Source organism: Pinus tabuliformis, chromosome 6 (assembly GCF_031772625.1).
Source record: "Pinus tabuliformis cultivar Carrire ecotype Pingquan chromosome 6, CPIR1, whole genome shotgun sequence".
Taxonomy (NCBI): Eukaryota; Viridiplantae; Streptophyta; class Pinopsida; order Pinales; family Pinaceae; genus Pinus; species Pinus tabuliformis.
In genome coordinates this window covers 624,334,247-624,358,539 of record NC_142292.1, presented here as the reverse complement: position 1 = coordinate 624,358,539, position 24,293 = coordinate 624,334,247, and the positions used below count along the sequence as shown (strand labels likewise).

At 32.9% G+C, this 24,293-nt stretch overlaps 1 protein-coding gene and 1 pseudogene across 1 annotated transcript; one reads left to right on the top strand and one right to left on the bottom strand.

Moving 5' to 3' along the window:
• LOC149260166 (bidirectional sugar transporter SWEET3b-like) overlaps positions 1-244 on the bottom strand; it is a 4,227-nt pseudogene extending 3,983 nt beyond the window's left edge.
• Positions 245-5,408: 5,164 nt separating this feature from the next.
• On the top strand, positions 5,409-18,720 carry LOC149260165 (bidirectional sugar transporter SWEET3b-like). The gene is made up of 9 exons (XM_089457087.1): positions 5,409-5,445; positions 5,623-5,659; positions 5,823-6,045; positions 6,185-6,346; positions 6,468-6,590; positions 6,688-6,882; positions 18,148-18,232; positions 18,370-18,563; positions 18,655-18,720. Exons 1-9 carry the CDS (start codon positions 5,409-5,411, stop codon positions 18,718-18,720), a joined length of 1,122 nt encoding a protein of 373 aa, XP_089313213.1.
• Positions 18,721-24,293: the final 5,573 nt, after the last annotated feature.

The window sequence follows — 24,293 nt, the reverse complement described above, 5'->3', positions numbered from 1 at the left end:
GCATATGTCCTCAAGAGGTTCTCTCTGCAGATAATGCTGGGGTAGCACAGCCTCAGGCCCACGATTCCACTACACGATTTAGAAGCCATCTTCAGATTGCTGGCGTAGCAGCACAGGGAGTTCAAGCAGAACCAAACGCAGTTTCGCCTCCGATCTTGGTAGTGGGGAAGAAAAGCCTGCACCGACTAGCTGTAAGCCTCTTCCTCTTCACCAGGAAACGAATGCCGATCATCACGCGAGCCATCTCTCTACACAGATCTGCAGGGGAAAGGGGCACACGGACTCGGATCTCTCAGCCTCATTCCAGATCCAGATCAGGCTCCTTTCTGGAAAAACTCTGCTACAATGGGTAAGCGCTTCTGATCTAGTGCAGAACCTCAAGCAATCTCTGGAATTTAGGTTGCGGATTCCCTTCGCTTCTCAACGACTCCTCTACGAAGGTAAACATATTGAGGATCTGTATCCCCTTTCTTTTTACAGCATTAGAAGAAATGCCTCCATCATTCTTGCCTCCGTTTGAGAGGGGGAGCTGTGGGACAGTCATCTTCAGCTGCGGCTTTTTCTTACAAGGATGCAGTCCATGCTCAGAAGCCTAAGAAAGCTGCTCCACCAGCTCAGGGTCCTAAATTTCTTGGTGGATAAGCTGGAGGAAACCCCCTCCATTGAAATAACGCATCCTTCGCTAGATGATCAAAATCCAAAAATATGCAGAGCATGGCATTATTTGCAGGTTCAATGGACTATGGCCTCGCACAGCGGATCTCTACCAATGGATCCACTCACTGGACCAACAACTGCAAGGTTTTTCTTTGCTCAAAGGGTTTCTTCATTTAGTTTTTGCTTTCACCGAAGATTACCAAAAAGCTTTAACTGAAGGCCCATGGTTTTGGGCTCAGCAGGGACTATTCCTCACCCCTTGGTTCCCAGATTTCGATCCTTCTTCAGCGATCATCACAAAGCTCCCCATCTGGGTCAGACTACCTAAACCTCCCGGCGCATCTATGGCACTTTGCTGTATTCGAAGGAATCGGTGACTCTCTAGGCCGCTTTCTAGCAACAGACACCTCTAGGGGGGAAAAAGGCATATACACCTTCGCCAGAATTTGTGCAGAAATAGACATGAGCAAAGGTCTACCGGATCAGATTAATTCTCAAAATTGGAGACTCCCATTGGACCCAGTCCCTAGACTACGAGAACATAGCCTTTCGCTGCCGAAACTGCCATAACACAGGGCACCTTCAGAACTCTTGTCCTCGCGGCCTGCCCAGAAGAGAAAGCCAATCCTAAGCCGAAATCCAAAAGTTGGAAGCCTCATGATCCTCCTCCTATGGATGGTTTGGATTCCAGCTCAGATGAAGAAGCAGAGGATGCAGAAGGAATGGAAACAAAGCAGGCACAGATCGCCTTTTTGACTGGTTGTGCGGATACTTCGGTCCTTCCAAACTCACAGAAAATAACTCATGAGTCCTCTCCCTCGGATTCAGACAAGGAGTCCTCTCCGTCAGCCCAGCTTAGTTTGCAAATCATGCCAGTTCAGCAGAGTCATCTTGATTGGGTCAAAGTTGGTAAAAAGAAAGGGAAAAATGCCGAATAGTTGATCCTACCCACGTTGGGTAGAATCATCTGTTTCTTCGCCTGTTTCTCTATTCCTCTTGTTACTTCTTGTTTAGCAATGTTCTCTTCCCAGTTTCTCTTAGGGGCCGAGGTGGATTTCCATTCCTTTCCGGCTGCCTGTTCTCTTGCTTCTCTTGGCTGTAATGTTATTTTGTACCATATTTTCTCTTAATAGAATTAGTTTTTATCAAGAAAAAAAAAAAAAAAAAATAAAAAAATAAATAATAAGAGAGAGTGAATCCTCTATAAAACAAAAAAGGGATAAAAAGCTCAGAGAAAGAGGGGAAAGAGTAAGAGGAGAGGGCAGAAATCCAACAGTTATAATTTTCAAGTCATCATCCCTACTAACGTTATTAGAGGATCCCTCAATTCCAATGGCTTCCCTAAACTTGCATTGATGAAATGAGAAATTTTTGCGAAGAGTTAACCTCCACAATGCATATGTGATGCTTGGTCTTCAAGCATGTTCCGCTAAAGCCCAGGATTTGGTCCTCCCAATGTGTGTTAGCAAAAAATGTTCTTTACCCTTTGGTCAATAGACCAACCATTTCTCCTATGTATGAGGACCCACACGAACATGTGATGACAGAAACACATTTCAAAATCCATAGGGTTCACCTGGTCTTTAAACGGATTTTAGGGAGCCTCTAATGGTGTTGAGGGGTCTAAAGGTCGAGGGAACATTATGTTTCCTCAGGATTCTCACAATATTTTTGTCGTCCCTTGGATGAAGCGGAGGTGAGCTCTTGAATGTTGATCAAATGTGTCAGTCTTAACCTTACAACCCTTACCATGTTTGACAAAAGCTTTAACAAACCTCTCTTCCTTGGGCTATTTTTAACATTATAAATAATAAGTCAAAATTCGATAACTTCAATTCAAATTAAAAAATTAATTTCTATAACATGCAAATATTTACTATTATAATAATTTTATTTACTATTTTAGGAAATTAAATTATTGAATTGTTTGAAAATAAGAAAAATAAATAAACACAAAATTTCATGGAAACATTCTTTAAAATTTTATGAAAAGATTCTTTCAAATCTTTCAAATCACTCTAAATTGTTTTTTTAATATATTTCTAGGCTTTTATGAATCATATTTACAAAATTAAAGGTTTATAATACTAATCCTATTAATATTATCAACATTTAATATATTTATCCTAGTGTTTAATATTCATGTTAGGGTTTACCATGAATATGTATAATATTAATATTCCCTCTAGTTTATAATATTAATACCTTGTGTTCTCAATATTAATCTCTTGAATTTTTAGTATTAGACTATTGGATTTATTAATCTCTTAGATTTTCTATAATAATTGGTTAGATTGATAATATTAATCCTTTAGATTTAATATTATTACATGGGTTTATAATGCATTGGATTTATATTGATATAGATAATATTATCATATTATTATAATATAATAATTATTATTATAAATTGCAATTATAATTATTATAATTATTTCATTAATATTATAATATTTTTTATTATTATGGATATAATAATATAATAATTATTATTAAATTTATATCATTAATATCTATCAATATTTCAACCAAATTATTAATATAATTGATATACTATATCAATTACATTTATCATAGTATGTATCACATGAAAAATTGTATTGTTTGTGTAATAGATTTTACGATTGTTCATGGAATAGCTTTTACTTTGTTAGTGGGTAACATGATGGTAACATAAAACTGATTCAGAATGAATATAATATAATATACTATATATTACCATTGATATTATTTACATGTTTAAGGTGGACTCCTTAATTTCATAAGCATATACTTATATTATTCTTTATTATCCCATAACTATTTTCTCAAAATACGGGGGTGACGCAAATCAAATATTCTGGGCTATTACCTACCAATTCGCGAACTATGCTACCTCGCCTTCTTTCTCAATACCCTGAATCCCATGCCTACCTTGGAGAATAGAGAACTTAGTTATTTTTTTTATAGCCACATAAGAGCTAACTTAGTTATAATTCCCAGATAAGAGCTCACTTACTCTCTCACCACCTTAACTTGGATATAATTCCGGATAAGAGCTCAATTACACTCTCGCTACCTTACCTTTTTCAATGACATCAGGGAACACAAACTATGTGATTTTAGAATTTTATATCCTTTCATGCTTTTACATTTCATGTTGTTTGAGTGTTGCATGTACAATACTTAAAGGGTAATTAGATTTTATGATTAGGAAAATTAGATTTTATGATTTAGGAAATGATGATTTTTATGATTAGGAATATTTGTTTTCGGGATAATGAGAGGACTACGTAAATTTTTAGGTTTATAATAACATGCTTTTTAATAGTTTTATGCTGAGTGTTTAAAATAACCCATTTTACTTGGTAGTTGTATATCACGAGTAAAATACATTTCAATGTTTTAGGCTATGTTCTAAAAAATTAGTATGTAAACAATTTAATTTAAATGTAGCATAATGTTGAAACTAATTGGACGACATAGAAAATTTATAGTTATGATGATTTTAAATTTAAAGTGGATTAGTTTAATATTTTAAGTCAAATTGATATTTCATGAATGAGGAAGACATATATACTTAATTTGAGCTACATAAATTTTATTTCTAAAAATTTTAATGTAAACTAATTAAATTTTTTGATCTACATTTCTTATTTTTATCATCAATAAATTTTATTATTTACAATATAATATAGGGGATATCATAGTACTCAAAACCTTAGTTTTATTGATTTCTATATTTTTAATTGGGATTATAAGCTTATAAGGTAAAAAACCATACATAAAGGCACCAAAATAATAAAAATGAATAGAAAACATTTTTAAACTCCCAATTGAATGAAAATAATGCTTATGCGTACCTAGGCAGAATGACGTAAAGAAAGCCACGGGAAATTAAAAGGCAACAACCATCAAAGCATTCCTAAAGGCAGCACTGAGTGGCATTTCCAAACTAGAGCAAACCCTAGACAATAAACTAAAATCTGGGACACTAAACCCTAGACATTTGTAAAATTGTGGAGTTTGATATCATAAACTCTTGGCCACCAAAATTTTAGAGTGTTCTAATTGTTTTTATGTGAAAAATGGATTTAGTATTATTGAAAACTTTGGGCCACCAAAATTTTGGAGTTTGACATCAAAAATTCTTGGCCATGAAAATTTTGGAATTTGACATAAAAAATTCATGGCCACCTAAATTTTAAAGCTTTCTAATTGTGTTTTTGATAATGTAAATGGATTTAGTATCATCAAAAGTCATGAGCCACCAAAATCTTAGAGCTAGATATCAAAAACTATGGGCGGCCCAAATTTTAGAGCTCGAAAACTCTAACCTATATTTACAAAAAAATTTGCCTAATTTTACCAAAATCATATGGAAATTTTCATAAATTTTCTAGGTGGGAAAATTGGAAACCTAATTAGTCTAAACAAAAACCGAACCAAACCAGATGAACCTAACCTAGTGGGATATCATAATCGATGCGGATCTATGTTTTCTTACCTTACTGTACTCGTATATTTACCCAGCATTTGTGATATTTTTATGCTACCATCTCGTCTTTTGCTCTGTTGTCGAATAGGTGAGAATATACGTGCAGGGACCCGCAGAGATCACGTTCCCGGAACCCTTCAACGAATGGAAGTAAAATTTACACCAGAGCTATAAGTATGCACCCCACACTATAGTATCTTCACCCCCTCGTTTTTCGCTTTTAAGTTTAACCATCCGCAGACACAGAGTTTCGCGTTTCCAGAACATAGAAACGATGAATAACTTTGTACGTCTAGGGGCTGGCATTTTAGGTTCGTCAACGCTACCGTACTCCGCAATATTATGTTAGCTCTTTTTTTCTGTTATTATAAACGTCATAGTTTTCAAGTTGGACGTATAGATTGAATGTTTAGATTCTAGTTCCTGTTAAACTGTAGCTGAACTATATAGTAACGTCAGCGTCTGGTTAATCTTACATGACTTTACAGGAAGTGCCATTGCTCTTCTTATGTACGGAGCATCAATGTAAGTGTAATAGTTATCACCGCATAACCCATATTATTAATTTCTGATATTATTTTAGTGTAATCGCCCTGAATAGTACTAGGTTGAAGCGAGTTATTCAGATGAGAAAGGCAGAGAGGCTCATGGTATTAATAAACGATGATAATATTTTAACCCTGAACAGAACCACATTCAAGAAGGTGATCCAAATGAGAAGTACGGAGAGTTTTTCAGGCTTTCCATACGCAATAGCGTTGTACAACTGCATTCTGTACACGTGGTATGGATCGCCTCTAATCAGCAATGGGTGGGAAAACATTGTTGTTATGGTTGTCAATGCTGTTGGCTTCCTACTTGAGTGCTGCTTTATTTGCATCTATCTCACTTTCGCTCCACCTAAACCCAAGGTATTATCTTGTCATATTTATTTGCTGCAAATAGTTTTGAGGTTCCATAAGACCTATTTTTGTCAATCAACATGACATAGATCCTTGGTATCATTTGGCAGTTCAAAATCAGTTAATGTTCAATGAATATTTCTTGCAGAGGAAAATGGTAGGAATGGTTATAGGCGTGTTGATGGTGTTTGGAACTATTGCAATAACTTCCTTTTTGGCTGTCCATGATCACAACAAAAGGAAGGCCGTTGTAGGAACTGCAGGATTAGTGGCAACTGCCATTCTCTACGCTTCTCCACTATCTGTAATTGTAAGCTTTACACTGCATTAGCTCTTTATAATGGCGCATCCATCGTTTAGATTTAGTTATTGTTACGTGTACAACATGGCATTTATTGTTAATATTTCTTACCGAGTTTCTTAAACTGCAGAGAACGGTAATTCAAACCAAGAGCGTGGAATTCATGCCCAGCTTCTATTTCTCCTTCTTTGCTTTCCTTGGGAGTGTGCTTTGGATGGTATATGGCGCTCTTAGCAAGGATATCATCATCATGGTAAGGTTACTACTTTATATCAGAGAATTTCTCGTATAGTGTTTATTGTGTTCTCTGACGTTATAAGCTACAACTGAATCATACTTTGTTTTTGCAGGCACCAAACTTTGTCGGTGTGCCATTAGGGTTGGCTCAGATGATTTTATTCTGTGTTTATCGAGCCAAAAAGAGCCAACGCGTTGAAAACGAAAAGATGGATGGAGGCAAACAACGGGACTTTATCAAAGAGAGGAGCGACGTGGAAAAACCAAAATGCCCCTTGGATGACCAAGATATCGAAATGCAGTTGAATGTATGACTTGGCCGAAGCCGACCAAACTCTTTATCCTCTGCGATAAAATTTGCATCGTATTTTCGTTATTTTACACACTTGCTAGTGTGCAGCCATATCGAATTACGACTCGGGCTTTCAGTCAGTGCATGATACCGAAGTGTGATAAGTTCATGTAAAATTCTGTGGACTCTATGATTTATTAAAACAGTCCAGTTTCCATTTCTGTCATTCAGCAATGTCCGTAAATCTTGTGCAGTGTCCGTAAATCTTGTGATATCTATATAGAAGAATGTAAAATTTAAATCTATTATCATAGAATTTAATTAAATTTTGAACCAGCGAAGCACAAAACATTTGGGGTATCCATATGCATAAAGCGAAAGCAACTTTAGTGCAACTCTCAGCTTCGAATGCGATGCACGCCCAAACTCGAATTTCAAACAAATGGCTGACAAATGCATGACGAAATCATGACTGAAATATGCCAGACAGAATATGGAAAGCGAAAAAACAGTAGGCTTGATGTAACATATGCAAGAGGACAAATGCCCTCGGCTATAGAACTCAAATAAATTATTAGCTATCCTTAAACATTAAATAACTTTTAAAAGAAGTGACATGTAAAGTTCATATAATTTTCACAACTGCAGTATGTTGTTTTTTTTTGGAATTACAAATGTATTAATTATTTTTTTTATATAGGTTTTGGTAGGTTATGTGGAGTTTAGAGTCTAAATATTAACAGTTAGTAAAGCATGTGAATTAATATTGGTATAAATATTATTAGCATTTAAAAAAAATGATACATTGTCGAATTCAACAACATTGTTGTGTGTTATTATAGGGGTTTATGGTTACTAATTTAGTGTTTAATTACTATAGCAATTTAATTTCCTCCTATGGCTAAGGAATTTGAAGAATCTTTTATCTAAGAATGATGGATGTTCTTGTAGAGTTGTTACCCAACCATTGCACTTAAGAGCCTCTACCAAGAACCATAGTTGTAATAGTGGAGCCCCCATCTTAAGCTGTAGCTCCATCTTAAGTTGTAGTCACGAGCCTAGAGCCTCGATTGTAAGTTGCTTCCCTAAAGTGTTGTCATGGTGAGCTTGAGTCACAGTAGTCACTTCATCATCAATAAGAACTTTATGTGACTCAACTTAATGCTGGGAAGTGTTTCAAAAACCATTGTTGAATGGGCCATTTGCAGAGAAAACTCTACCACTTTGAGCAAGGGGCTACCATCATATGTAGGAAGGAAACAATGGAACAAAGCGAGCAATAGAGAGATAAACGAATCAAGGGTTTGTAAACCCACACTACTACATGTGGGGGGTGTTTTCAGACAATATTTAAGACAATTTTCGAGTCAATTGTCTTAACTTGAGAAAAAAGGAAACTTGTGTATTGTCTTAATTATTGTGTTTAAGCGGGTTTCTCAAAATTATTGTCTTAAAAATTTGTCTCTATAAAGACAATATAGAACATATATTATTCTTGTCTCTATAAAGATAGAGACATTAGTGCCTCTTAAGAGACAGTTTCATTTGTCTCTATAGAGACACTTTCATTTTTGTCTATAGAGAGACTTTCATTTTTGTCTCTTTAGAGACAATTACATTTTTTTCTCTTCAAGGACAATAGCTGAGATTAAAAACATACTATTTCTATACAGACTCTAAGTCCATAATTCCAACTATTGTTTCTCTAGAGAGAATATGAAAAAATATTAAAAAAAAAACAGAATCATTTTAAATTTTATTTTGAGGTGGTTTCAACATTTAATGTTCGCAAATAGTGATTTTAATTACTTGAAATCTCTGTCTTTATGGAAAAAAAAGGAATAAATTCCAATTTTTTTAAAGTTAACAATAAAGTCATTTTAAATATAAATGAAAAAACAATTTCCAAAACTTTACAGCTTTGGAAAGAAACCTTGAAAATCAGAAGGCAACGCACGTATATTTGTTGAAATACATTCATTGAATTGATTCGAACATGCAAGATCCTTAGTTGGAACTTCATTTCATAACATATTATGATGCAAAAAAAAATGTTCAGGATTTCTCCAATCTATAAGAGAGTTCACTCTCCAACATTTAAATCCCAAATCCCAAATCTTGAATCCCATTAAAAAAAATCAAAATTCACATTTCCTTAATTTCCTATCATCCCCTAAGGCCTAGTAGATTGTAGCATACAGTTTAATTATAGTTCAATGCTACCTGAATGCTTCTGCTTTTTCAGTTAAAATGATCATAAATTTCATAATCCATAAAATTATATTATGTTCTTAAGAATGCTTGCTTGGTTATTATCACTTCATCCTAGGAGACAAATGCATGGCAGAATGATGGCCACCCGACAGAATATTGGGAAAACAATGGGCTCGATGTCGTAGATGCAGAAGTTCAACTGCCCTCTCGCTATAGAAGACAAATACATTATTAATTATCCGTAAACATTTAATAACCTTTTAACATAGGTGACATGTAAAGTTCATATAATTTCCACCACTTAGGTTGCCCACACAAAAATTTACTATCTATTTTTAATTTCATTTAATTTGTCATGGGATATGTAAGGTACAATTATGAGGTGCACTTAACTTGCCTTAAACACTGCACAAGCAACCTTTCCTCCTCAAATTCTGAATCCATGTCGACTCCTACATCCCAACCATCATTTGAATTTTTACGTAAATTTAGATAAACAAATTCATATAGTGATATCTACATCGGGGGAACAAAAGGGTTTTTATAACAAAGGTGGTTTCAATTTCATCATGTACATGTGTATCTTCATTTTCTTCACCATGTTTTCTCTCTTCATCTCATACAAAATCATTATTTTCTTCGAAAATTTCTTTATTAAATTTGTTTATATTGTTTATGACAACTACACTCTTCATGTCTTACATTTATTATTCTACATCGATAGGCCCTTCCATGACTTCTTAAATTAATATTGCAATATCAAAATCCTCTAGTTCTTTTGTCACAATAATCACTTCGTCAACAACTGCAATCCTCTATTGATCGGTGTTGCTGACATTTTCACTTTATGTCCTTTGTAGAATATTTCAAGCTTCTTTGGATGTGGTTTTTGTAGCAATATTAGGAAGCATCCTCTCATCCAAGCCTTTTTGAATAAGAAACAATGATGTTTCATACTCCTTGTTCTCTTCAAGTTTCTACCTCTAACCTTGAGTCATGGCCTCATAGGCTACCTGGCTTGAGGGTTCTTCAAACCCATTCAAAAAATTTCCCATAAATAATCTATTAGTATCTTAATTTCCCACAATTCATAATTTCTACCAAAGAAAATAGGAGGGGGTGGAAGATAAGGACCACTAAAAATATCCATTCTTTGATGAATATGATATTTTCCAATATTTATCATGGTCTTGAGCTTGCAAAAAACCTTCAAACAATTACAATTTATATGCAAAACAAATGAGAGTTGTAGATTCCACTCTAGCAAACAACTAGGGCTCACAATGCTCATCCTTTCGATATGGTGGCTTCCTCAAATACCAAATGTTTCTCATCGCCCCCTCAACAAAAGAGTCTATGAAAGTAACATAACTAGGAGTTTTTAATGGATATGGGTTTCCAAAGTCCTTGATTTGGTGTATCTCTCAAATGAATTTGAAAATGGTCCTCTATACTAGGCGTTTTTAATGGAAATGGGTTTACAAACCATTGTTTTGGTTTACCTCTCTATTTCTTTCTTTGTTGCATTGCTGGCTTCCCACATATGATGGTAGCCCCTTGCTCAAAACGGTAGAGGTTTCTATGAAAATGGTTCATTCAACAGCTGTTGTTCAAACACCTATCAATATCAAGTTGAGTCACTTAAAAGTTTTTGTAAATGATAAAGTGACTATTGTGACGCAAGATCACAATGGAAACACTTAGGGAGTTGGCTTACAATCGAGGCTGTAGGCTCGTGACTACAATTTAAGATGGGGGCTCGAGTATTGCGACTATGGTTCTTGGTAGAGGATATTATCTGCAATGGTTGGGGTAGCAACTCTACAAGAGCGTGATTCATTCTTAGGTAGAGGATTCTTCAAATTCCCTAGCCTGGTACCATTATGGGAGAGATAGGAGAAAATTAAGTTGCTATAATAATTAAACACTAGATAAGTCACAACAACATCCTATAATAACACACTACAATGTTGTTGAATTCCACAATTTAGAAGAATCTTTAAAATGCTAATAATAATTATATCAACTTTAACTCACATGCTTTAATAACTATCACTTTATTTAGACTTGAAACACCACATAACCTACCAAAACCTATACAAAAGAAGCAATTAATACATTTCTAACTCCAACCAAAAACAACCTTGTACAATTGTGGAAATCATATGAACTTTACCTGTCACTTATGTTGAAAGGTTATTAAATGTTTAGGGATAGCTAATAATTTATTTGACTTCTATAGCTAGAGGGAACTTGAACTTTTGCATCTACGGCATCGAACCCATTGTTTTCCCATTATTGTGTCGGGAAGCCATGATTTTCTAGAAGGAAGTTATTTTCATCTTCCACCTTCTTAGTATTGCAAATCTGGAAAATTTTATCATCCTAGGGAGTCTTGGGAGTAGACGATCGCTTGGTGTCACTCTGAGGTTCACGAGATTTATTTCTAATCCTAGCAATATTAATTTTACTCTTAGTGCTAGTCAACATAGAGAGATAATTTTGGTTATCAACGGTGGGGTTGATCACCTCCTTATAGTACCTTAGCTTCCTTTTATCCTCCATCTTCTTAACATCCCACATCTTGTCCCTAAAATTGGGGTTAATGGTATCTTTGATATTGTCCTTGCTTCCCATGATGATCTCCTCCTTAATCCCCCAAAGTTTTAGAAAATACTGAGCATCCTAATGCCACCCAAGCTTGGGGCACATGTGTGGGTTTTGCCTAATGTTAGAAGCAATTTTTGGGGGCCTCTTGGATTCCATATTGTGAAGATTCTTCTTATACATCAGATATGTAAACATAGTCGCACTTTCAATGGGGGACAAGCCAACTTCGATAAAGAGGATATGATACGGAGTATTTCCTTTGATGTTGAGGTTGTAGGTTATGAACTGCTTTTGGATCATCTCAATATTTCTCCACAACTCCCTAGGTATACTGCACACCTAAACTTCACATATCTATAAGATAACAGAGATGATGAGAGTATCAAAGAGGAACTTTTTTTACTTCAAATGAAAAGATCAACTGCCTTACAATTGTTTTCTAGCACATAATAAGCTTTGAAACCTCCAATAATTCTTTTCTCGATGCTATAATTTGAGTGGAGCTTATGAGGAAAGTTAATACCCAAATATTATAAGAAGAAACCTACTCAAGAAAATTGTTATCATAGACACAACTACCATGGGTGATGTTTTTACACTAGCCTTTAGTTGACTCGATTTTTTTTCCTCTCTCCTCCTCCTAGCACAAGGCAAAACCACCCCCTCGTTCGACTTGCTGATGAGGGCCATACTTTAATATTTAGATTATTATTTTAAATAATATTATTATTTTAAATAATAATGATAATAATAATATTTTTATTAATATAAATTAATAATATTCATTCATTTGTTAATTCAAGAAAATTTTAGGAAAAAATCACATAGAGAGTATTTGGTCAACGCGTTTCGAACCACCGAGGGTGGTCCATCTACAGGACAAGATGAAGATGCAGATCTCGGAGGAAGTTTAAATAAGATGATAGGTCAACCTAACGGTTAGAGGAAAACGACTATATTTGAGTGGGGAGCGAAATTTATATATATATATATATTATAAACCAACCAAAATTCTATTTACATTAAATTTCTTAAATAATTAATAAATAATAATTTAATTATTTGAAATAAATATTTAATATATTAATTAGCTTATTCATTCCTTATTTATTAATGTATTTATTTATTTGATTATCCAAATAGGAAATATTGTGTAAAATAAAATAAAATAAAAATATATAAATAACTAAATAACTAAACTAAACTAAATAAAATATAAATAAATAAATAATAAAGAGGATAAATAAATATATAAAAATAAAAAGTGAGGGTGTGCATTAAAAAGAATAAAAATAAAAAATATAACCAATTATTAATATATATATATATATATATATACACACACACACAACAAAATAATAATAAAGGGGGATAAAAAAACAATAATAAAATGAAAACTATTTAAAATTATATAGAAAATAAAAAAGACGGTGTTAAGAAAAAAACATATTATTGATAATAATAACAAATGTTAATAGTAATAATTGAAATTCATCACAAATACACAATATTACTAAAAAAACAATAAAAATAAATAATAAGAGAGAGTGAATCCTCTATAAAACAAAAAGGGTTAAAAAGCTCAGAAAAAGAGGGGAAAGAGTAAGAGGAGAGGGCAGAAATCCAACAGTTACTAATTTTCAAGTCATCATCCCTACTAACGTTATTAGAGGATCCCTCAATTCCAATGGCTTCCCTAAACTTGCATTGATGAAATGAGAAATTTTTGCGAAGAGCTTAACCTCCACAATGCATATGTGATGGTTGGTCTTCACTGCATGTTCCGCTAAAGCCCAGGATTTGGTCCTCCCAAGTTTGTTAGCAAAAACATGTTCTTTAACCCTTTGGTCAATAGACCAACCCATTTCTCCTATGTATGAGGACCCACACGAACATGTGATGACAGAAACACATTTCAAAATCCATAGGGTTCACCTGGTCTTTAACCTATTTTAGGGAGCCTCTAATGGTGTTGAGGGGTCTAAAGGTCGAGGGAACATTATGTTTCCTCAGGATTCTCACAATATTTTTTGTTGTCCCTTGGATGAAGCGGAGGTGAGCTCTTGAATGTTGATCAAATGTGTCAGTCTTAACCTTACGACCCTTACCATCTTTGACGAAAGCTTTAACAAACCTCTCTTCCTTGGGCTATTTTTAACAATTATAAATAATAAGTCAAAATTCGATAACTTCAATTCAAATTAAAAAATTAATTTCTATAACATGAAATATTTACTATTATAATAATATTATTTACTATTTTAGGAAATTAAATTATTGAATTGTTTGAAAATAGAAAAATAAATAAACACAAAATTTCATGGAAATATTCTTTAAAATTTTATGAAAAGATTCTTTCAAATCTTTCAAATCACTCTAAATTGTTTTTTTAATATATTTCTAGGCTTTTATGAATCATATTTACAAAATTAAAGGGTTTATAATACTAATCCTATTAATATTATCAACATTTAATATATTAATCCTAGTGTTTAATATTCATGTTAGGGTTTACCATGAATATGTATAATATTAATATTCCCTCTAGTTTATAATATTAATACCTTGTGTTCTCAATATTAATCTCTTGAATTTTTAATATTAGACTATTGGATTTATTAATCTCTAAGATTTTCTATAATAATTGGTTAGATTGATAATATTAATCCTTTAGATTTAATATTATTACATGGGTTTATAATGCATTGGATTTATATTGATATAGATAATATTATCATATTATTATAATATAATAATTATTATTATAAATTGCAATTATAATTATTATAATTATTTCATTAATATTATATATTATTTTATTATTATGGATATAATAATATAATAATTATTATTAAATTTATATCATTAATATCTATCAATATTTCAACCAAATTTATTAATATAATTGATATAATATATCAATTACATTTATCATAGTATGTATCACATGAAAAATTGTATTGTTTGTGTAATAGCTTTTACGATTGTTCATGGAATAGCTTTTACTTTGTTAGTGGGTAACATGATGGTAACATAAAACTGATTCAGAATGAAATATAATATAATATACTATATATTACCATTGATATTATTTACATGTTTAAGGTGGACTCCTTAATTTCATAAGCATATACTTATATTATTCTTTATTATCCCATAACTATTTTCTCAAAATACGGGGGTGACGCAAATCAAATATTCTGGGCTATTACCCTACCCATTTCGCGAACTATGCTACCTCGCCTTCTTTCTCACTACCCTGAATCCCATGCCTACCTTGGAGAATAGAGAACTTAGTTATAATTTTTATAGCCACATAAGAGCTAAGTTAGTTATAATTCCCAGATAAGAGCTCACTTACTCTCTCACCACCTTAACTTGGATATAATTCCCGGATAAGAGCTCAATTACACTCTCGCGACCTTACCTTTTTCAATGACATCAGGGAACACAAACTATGTGATTTTATGATTTAGGAAAATTAGATTTTATGATTTAGGAAATGATGATTTTTATGATTAGGAATATTTGTTTTGGGGATAATGAGAGGACTACGTAAATTTTTATGTTTATAATAACATGCTTTTTAATAGTTTTATGGTGAGTGTTTATAATAACCCATTTTACTTGGTAGTTGTATATCACGAGTAAAATACATTTCAATGTTTTAGGCTATGTTCTAAAAAATTAGTATGTAAACAATTTAATTTAAATGTAGCATAATGTTGAAACTAATTGGACGACATAGAAAATTTATAGTTATGATGATTTTAAATTTAAAGTGGATTAGTTTAAGATTTTAAGTCAAATTGATATTTCATCAAGAATGAGGAAGACATATATACTTAATTTGAGCTACATAAATTTTATTTCAAAAAATTTAAATGTAAACTAATTAAATTTTTTGATCTATATTTCTTATTTTTATCATCAATAAATTTTATTATTTACAATATAATATAGGGGATATCATACTACTCAAAACCTTAGTTTTATTGATTTCTATATTTTTAATTGGGATTATAAGCTTATAAGGTAAAAAACCATACATAAAGGCACCAAAATAATAAAAATGAATAGAAAACATTTTTAAACTCCCAATTGAATGAAAATAATGCTTATGCATACCTAGGCAGAATGACGTAAAGAAAAGCCACGGGAAATTAAAAGGCAACAACCATCAAAGCATTCCTAAAGGCAACACTGAGTGGCATTTCCAAACTAGAGCAAACCCTAGACAATAAACTAAAATCTGGGACACTAAACCCTAGACATTTGTAAAATTGTGGAGTTTGATATCATAAACTCTTGGCCACCAAAATTTTAGAGTGTTCTAATTGTTTTTATGTGAAAAATGGATTTAGTATTATTGAAAAGTTTGGGCCACCAAAATTTTGGAGTTTGACATCAAAAATTCTTGGCCATGAAAATTTTGGAATTTGACATAAAAAATTCATGGCCACCTAAATTTTAAAGCTTTCTAATTGTGTTTTTGATAATGTAAATGGATTTAGTATCATCAAAAGTCATGAGCCACCAAAATCTTAGAGCTAGATATCAAAAACTAAAACTATTTTAGAGCTCGAAAACTCTAACCTATATTTACAAAAAAATTTGCCTAATTTTACCAAAATCATATGGAAATTTTCATAATTTTCTAGGTGGGAAAATTGGAAACCTAATTAGTCTAAACAAAACCGAACCAAACCAGATGAACCTAACCTAGTGGGATATCATAATCGATGCGGATCTATGTTTTCTTACCTTACTGTACTCGAATATTTACCCAGCATTTGTGATATTTTTATGCTACCATCTCGTCTTTTGCTCTGTTGTCGAATAGGTGAGAATATACGTGCAGGGACCCGCAGAGATCACGTTCCCGGAACCCTTCAACGAATGGAAGTAAAATTTACACCAGAGCTATAAGTATGCACCCCACACTATAGTATCTTCACCCCCTCGTTTTTCGCTTTTAAGTTTAACCATCCCGCAGACACAGAGTTTCGCGTTTCCAGAACATAGAAACGATGAATAACTTTGTACGTCTAGGGGCTGGCATTTTAGGTTCGTCAACGCTACCGTACTCCGCAATATTATGTTAGCTCTCTTTTTTCTGTTATTATAAACGTCATAGTTTTCAAGTTACGTATAGATTGAATGTTTAGATTCTAGTTCATGTTAAACTGTAGCTGAACTATATAGTAACGTCAGCGTCTGGTTAATCTTACATGACTTTACAGGAAGTGCCATTGCTCTTCTTATGTACGGAGCATCAGTTGTAATAGATCAATAACCCATATTATTAATTTGTATCTTATATTAGGCCCTATTAGTACTATTGAGTAATTCAATAGTATGGTATTAATAAGATTAATGTTTTAACCTCCCCTAACAGAATGAGTTCAACGATTCAGTTCTACCAGATTCGCTAATGTTTGCTCAATTACATGTAGCATCAGAAGGTTGCATATGTATAGATTAAGCAAGACACGTCATGAAGAATCGGAGCATGTTATCCTATTATCACTCTTTGTTTCGAATAGAATTATGTAACCTAACTTGCTAACCACTTGTCTAGATATCGGTATGAACAATGGCAGTTATGTTTAAGCTAGAGATACATCATATAAACGATATTCTAACTAGTGCATTTGTTATACGCTCAATGTAAGTGTAATAATTATCGCATAACCCATATATTAATTTCTGATATTATTTTAGTGTAATCGCCCTGAATAGTATAGGTTGAAGCGAGTTACCAAGAAAGGCAGAGAGGCCATGTATTAATAAGATGATAATATTTTAACCCTGAACAGAACCACATTCAAGAAGGTGATCCAAATGAGAAGTACGGAGAGTTTTTCAGGCTTTCCATACGCAATAGCGTGTACAACTGCATTCTGTACACGTGGTATGGATCGCCTCTAATCAGCAATGGTGGGAAAACATTGTTGTTATGGTTGTCAATGCTGTTGGCTTCCTACTTGAGTGCTGCTTTATTTGCATCTATCTCACTTTCGCTCCACCTAAACCCAAGGTATTATCTTGTCATATTTATTTGCTGCAAATAGTTTTGAGGTTCCATAAGACCTATTTTTGTCAATCAACATGACATAGATCCTTGGTATCATTTGGCAGTTCAAAATCAGTTAATGTTCAATGAATATTTCTTGCAGAGGAAAATGGTAGGAATGGTTATAGGCGTTTGATGTGTTTGGAACTATTGCAATAACTTCCTTTTTGGCTGTCCATGATCACAACAAAAGGAAGGCCGTTGTAGGAACTGCAGGATTAGTGGCAACTGCCATCTCTACGCTTCTCCACTATCTGTAATTGTAAGCTTTACACTGCATTAGCTCTTTATAATGGCGCATCCATTTTAGATTTAGTTATTGTTACGTGTACAACATGGCATTTATTGTTAATATTTCTTACCGAGTTTCTTAAACTGCAGAGAACGGTAATTCAAACCAAGAGCGTGGAATTCATGCCCAGCTTCTATTTCTCCTTCTTTGCTTTCCTTGGAGGTGTGCTGGATGGTATATGGCGCTCTTAGCAAGGATATCATCATCATGGTAAGGTTACTACTTTATATCAGAGAATTCCTCTGGCGTATAGTGTTTCTTGTTCTCACTGACGTTATAAGCTACAACTGAATCATACTTTGTTTTTGCAGGCACCAAACTTTGTCGGTGTGCCATTAGGGTTGGCTCAGATGATTTATTCTGTGTTTATCGAGCCAAAAAGAGCCAACGCGTTGAAAACGAAAAGATGGATGGAGGCAAACAACGGGACTTTATCAAAGAGAGGAGCGACGTGGAAAAACCAAAATGCCCCTTGGATGACCAAGATATCGAAATGCAGTTGAATGTATGACTTGGCCGAAGCCGACCAAACTCTTTATCCTCTGCGATAAAATTTGCATCGTATTTTCGTTATTTACACACTTGCTACTGTGCAGCCATATCGAATTACGACTCGGGCTTTCAGTCAGTGCATGATACCGAAGTGTGATAAGTTCATGTAAAATTTTGTGGACTCTATGATTTATTAAAACAGTCCAGTTTCCATATCTGTCATTCAGCAGTGTCCGTAAATCTTGTGCTATCTATATAGAAGAATGTAAAATTTAAATCTATTATCATAGAATTTAATTAAATTTTGAACCAGCCAAGCACAAAACATTTGGGGTATCCATATGCGTAAAGCGAAAGCAACTTTAGTGCAACTCTCAGCTTCGAATGCGATGCACGCCCTAACTCGAATTTCAAACAAATGGCTGACAAATGCATGACGAAATCATGACTGAAATATGCCAGACAGAATAATGAAAGCGCAAAAACAGTAGGCTTGATGTAACAGATGCAAGAGCACAAATGCCCTGGGCTATAGAACTCAAATAAATTATTAGCTATCCTTAAACATTAAATAACTTTTTAGCAGGAGTGACATGTAAAGTTCATATAATTTTCACAACTGTATATGTTGTTTTTTTTGGAATTAGTTTTTTTTTTGGGAATTAGAAATGTATTAATTATTTCTTTTATATAGGTTTTGGTAGGTTATCTGGAGTCTAGAGTCTAAATATTGACGGTTAGTAAAGCATGTGAATTAATATTGGTATAAATATTATTAGTATTTAAAAAAAATTCTACACTGTTGAATTCAACAACATTGTTGTGTGTTATTATAGGGTGTTATGGTTACTAATTTAGTGTTTAATTACTATAGCAATTTAATTTCCGCCTATGTCTAAGGAATTTGAAGAATCTTTTATCTAAGAATGATGGATGTTCTTGTAGAGTTGTTACCCAACCATTGCACTTAAGAGCCTCTACCAAGAACCATAGTTGTAATAGTGGAGCCCCCATCTTAAGCTGTAGCTCCATCTTAAGTTGTAGTCATGAGCCTAGAGCCTCCATTGTAAGTTGCTTCCCTAAAGTGTTGTCATGGTGAGCTTGAGTCACAGTAGTCACTTTATCATCAATAAGAACTTTATGTGACTCAACTTAATGCTGGGATTGTTTCAAAAACCATTTTTGAATGGGCCATTTGCAGAGAAAACTCTACCACTTTGAGCAAGGGCTACCATCATATGTAGGAAGGAAACAATGGAACAAAGCGAGCAATAGAGAGATAAACCGAATCAAGGGTTTGTAAACCCACACTACTACATGCGGGGGGTGTTTTCAGACAATATTTAAGACAATTTTCGAGTCAATTGTCTTAACTTGAGAAAAAAAGAAACTTGTGTATTGTCTTAATTATTGTGTTTAAGCGGGTTTCTCAAAATTATTGTCTTAAAAATTTGTCTCTATAAAGACAATGTCTTAAAAATTTGTCTCTATAAAGATAGAGACATTAGTATCTTAATTTCCCACAATTCATAATTTCTACCCAATAAAATAGGAGGGGGTGGAAGATAAGGACCACTGAAAATATCCATTCTTTGATGAATATGATATTTTCCAATATTTATCATGGTCTTGAGCTTGCAAAAAACCTTCAAACAAATACAATTTATATGCAAAACAAATGAGAGTTGTAGATTCCACTCTAGCAAACAACTAGGGCTCACAATGCTCATCCTTTTGATATGGTGGCTTCCTCAAATACCAAATTTTTCTCATCACCCCCTCAACAAAAGAGACTATGAAAGTAACATAACTAGGAGTTTTTAATGGATGTGGGTTTCCAAAGTCCTTGATTTGGTGTATCTCTCAAATGAATTTGAAAATGGTCCTCTATACTAGGGCATTTTTAATGGAAATGGTTTACAAACCATTGTTTTGTTTACCTCTCGATTTCTTTCTTTGTTTTATTGCTGGCTTCCCACATATGATGGTAGCCCCTTGCTCAAAATGTTAGAGGTTTCTATGAAAATGGTTCATTCAATAGTTGTTGTTCAAACAGCTATCAATATCAAGTTGAGTCACTTAAAAGTTTTTGTAAATGATAAAGTGACTATTGTGACGCAAGATCACAATGGAAACACTTAGGGAGTTGGCTTACAGTCGAGGCTGTAGGCTCGTGACTACAATTTAAGATGGGGGCTCGAGTATAGCGACTATGGTGCTTGTTAGAGGATATTATCTGCAATGGTTGGGGTAGCAACTCTACAAGAGCGTGATTCATTCTTAGGTAGAGGATTCTTCAAATTCCCTAGCCTCGTACCACTATGGGAGACATAGGAGAAAATTAAGTTGCTATAATAATTAAACACTAGATAAGTCACAACAACATCCTATAATAACACACTAAAATGTTGTTGAATTCCACAATTTAGAAGAACCTTTAAAATGCTAATGATAATTATATCAACTTTAACTCACATGCTTTAATAACTATCACTTTATTTAGACTTGAAACACCACATAACCTACCAAAACCTATACAAAAGAAGTAATTAATACATTTCTAACTCCAACCAAAAACAACATTGTACAATTGTGGAAACCATATGAACTTTACCTGTCACTTATGTTAAAAGGTTATTAAATGTTTAGGGATAGCTAATAATTTATTTGACTTCTATAGCTAGAGGGAACTTGAACTTTTGCATCTACGGCATCGAGCCCATTGTTTTCCCATTATTGTGTCAGGAAGCCATGATTGTCTAGAAGGAAGTTATTTTCATCTTCCACCTTCTTAGTATTGCAAATCTGGAAAATTCTATCATCCTAGGGAGTCTTGGGAGTAGACGATCGCTTGGTGTCACTCTGAAGTTCACGAGATTTAGTTCTAATCCTAGCAATATCCATTTTACTCTTAGTGCTAGTCAACATAGAGAGATAATTATGGTTATCAACGGTGGGGTTGATCACCTCCTTATAGTACCTTAGCTTCCTTTTATCCTCCATCTTCTTAACATCCCACATCTTGTCCCTAAAATTGGGGTTAATGGTATCTTTGATATTGTCCTTGCTTCCCATGATGATCTCCTCCTTAATCCCCCAAATTTTTAGAAAATACTGAGCATCCTAATGCCACCCAAGCTTGGGGCAGATGTGTGGGTTTTGACTAAAGTTAGAAGAAATTTTTGGGGGCCTCTTGGATTCCATATTGTGAAGCTTCTTCTTATACATCAGATATGTAAACATAGTCGCACTTTCAATGGGGGACAGGCCAACTTCGATGAAGAGGATATGATACGGAGTATTTCCCTTGATGTTGAGGTTGTAGGTTATGAACTGCTTTTTGATCATTTCAATATTTCTCCACAACTCCCTAGATATACTGCACCCCCAAACTTCACATATCTATAAGATAACAGAGATGATGAGAGTCTCAAAGAGGAACTTTTTTTACTCCAAATGTAAAGATCAACTGCCTTACAATTGTTTTCTAGCACATAACAAGCTTTGAAACCTCCAATAATTCTTTTCTTGATGCTATAATTTGAGTGGAGCTGATGAGGAAAGTTAATACCCAAATATTTATAAGAAGAAACCTACTCAAGAAAATTGTTATCATAGACACAACTACCACGGGTGATGTTTTTACACTAGCCTTTAGTTGACTCGATTTTTTTTCCTCTCTCCTCCTAGCACAAGGAAAAACCGCCCCCTGGTTCGACTTGCTGATGAGGCCCATACTTTAATATTTATATTATTATTTTAAATAATATTATTAATAATATTATTATTTTAAATAATAATGATAATAATAATACTTTTATTAGTATAAATCAGTAATATTCATTCATTTGTTAATTCAAGAAAATTTTAGGAAAAAATCACATAGAGAGTATTTGGTCAATGCATTTCGAACCACCGAGTGTGGTCCATCTACAGGACACCACCGAGTGTGGTCCATCTACAGGACAAGATGAAGAGGCAGATCTCGGAGGAAGTTTAAATAAGATGATAGGTCAACCTAACGGTTAGAGGAAAACGACTATATTTGAATGGGGAGCGAAATTTATATATATATATAATATTATAAACGAACCAAAATTCTAATTACATTAAATTTCTTAAATAATTAATAAATAATAATTTAATTTATTGAAATAAATATTTAATATATTAATTAGCTTATTCATTCCTTATTTATTAATGTATTTATTTATTTGATTATCCAAATAGGAAAAATGGAGTAAAATAAAATAAAATAAAAATATATAAATAACTAAATAACTAAACTAAATAAAATATAAATAAATAAATAATAAAGAGGATAAATAAATATATAAAAATAAAAAGTGAGGGCATGCATTAAAAAGAAAAAATAAAAATATAACCAATTATATATATATATATATATAATATATATATATATATATATATATATATATATATATATAAATATAATAAAAGGGATAAAGAAACAATAATAAAATGAAAACTATTTAAAATTATATAGAAAATAAGAAAGACGGTGTTAAGAAAAAAACATATTATTAATAATAATAATAAATGTTAATAGTAATAATTGAAATTCATCACAAATACATAATATTACTAAAAAACAATAAAAATAAATAATAAGAGAGGGGGAATCCTCTATAAAACAAAAAGGGATAAAAAGCTCAGAAAAAGAGGGGAAAGAGTAAGAGGAGAGGGTACTAATTTTCAAGTCATCATCCCTACTAACGTTATTAGAGGATCCCTCAATTCCAATGGCTTCCTTAAACTTGCATTGATGAAATGAGAAATTTTTGCGAAGAGCTTAACCTCCACAATGCATATGTGATGCTTGGTCCTCCCAAGTTTGTTAGCAAAAACATGTTCTTTAACCCTTTGGTCAATAGACCAACCCATTTCTCCTATGTATGAGGACCCACACAAACATATGATGACATAAACACATTTCAAAATCCATAGGGTTCACCTAGTCTTTAACCGACTTTAGGGAGCCTCTAATGGTGTTGAGGGGTCTAAAGGTCGAGGGAACATTATGTTTCCTCGGGATTCTCACAATATTTTCTGTCGTCCCTTGGATGAAGCGAAGGTGAGCTCCTGAATGTCGATCAAATGTGTCAGTGTTAACCTTACGACCCTTACCATCTCTGACGAAAGCTTTAACAAAACCTCTCTTCCTTGGGCTATTTTTAACAATTATAAATAATAAGTCAAAATTTGATAACTTCAATTCAAATTAAAAAATTAATTTCTATAACATGCAAATATTTACTATTATAATAATATTATTTACTATTTTAGGAAATTAAATTATTGAATTGTTTGAAAATAGAAAAATAAATAAACACAAAATTTCATGGAAACATTCTTTAAAATTTTATGAAAAGATTCTTTCAAATCTTTCAAATCACTCTAAATTGTTTTTTTAATATATTTCTAGGCTTTTATGAATCATATTTACAAAATTAAAGGGTTTATAAGACTAATCCTATTAATATTATCAACATTTAATATATTAATCCTAGTGTTTAATATTCATGTTATGGGTTACCATGAATATGTATAATATTAATATTCCCTCTAGTTTATAATATTAATACCTTGTGTTCTCAATATTAATCTCTTGAATTTTTAATATTAGACTATTGGATTTATTAATCTCTTAGATTTTCTATAATAATTGGTTAGATTGATAATATTAATCCTTTAGATTTAATATTATTACATGGGTTTATAA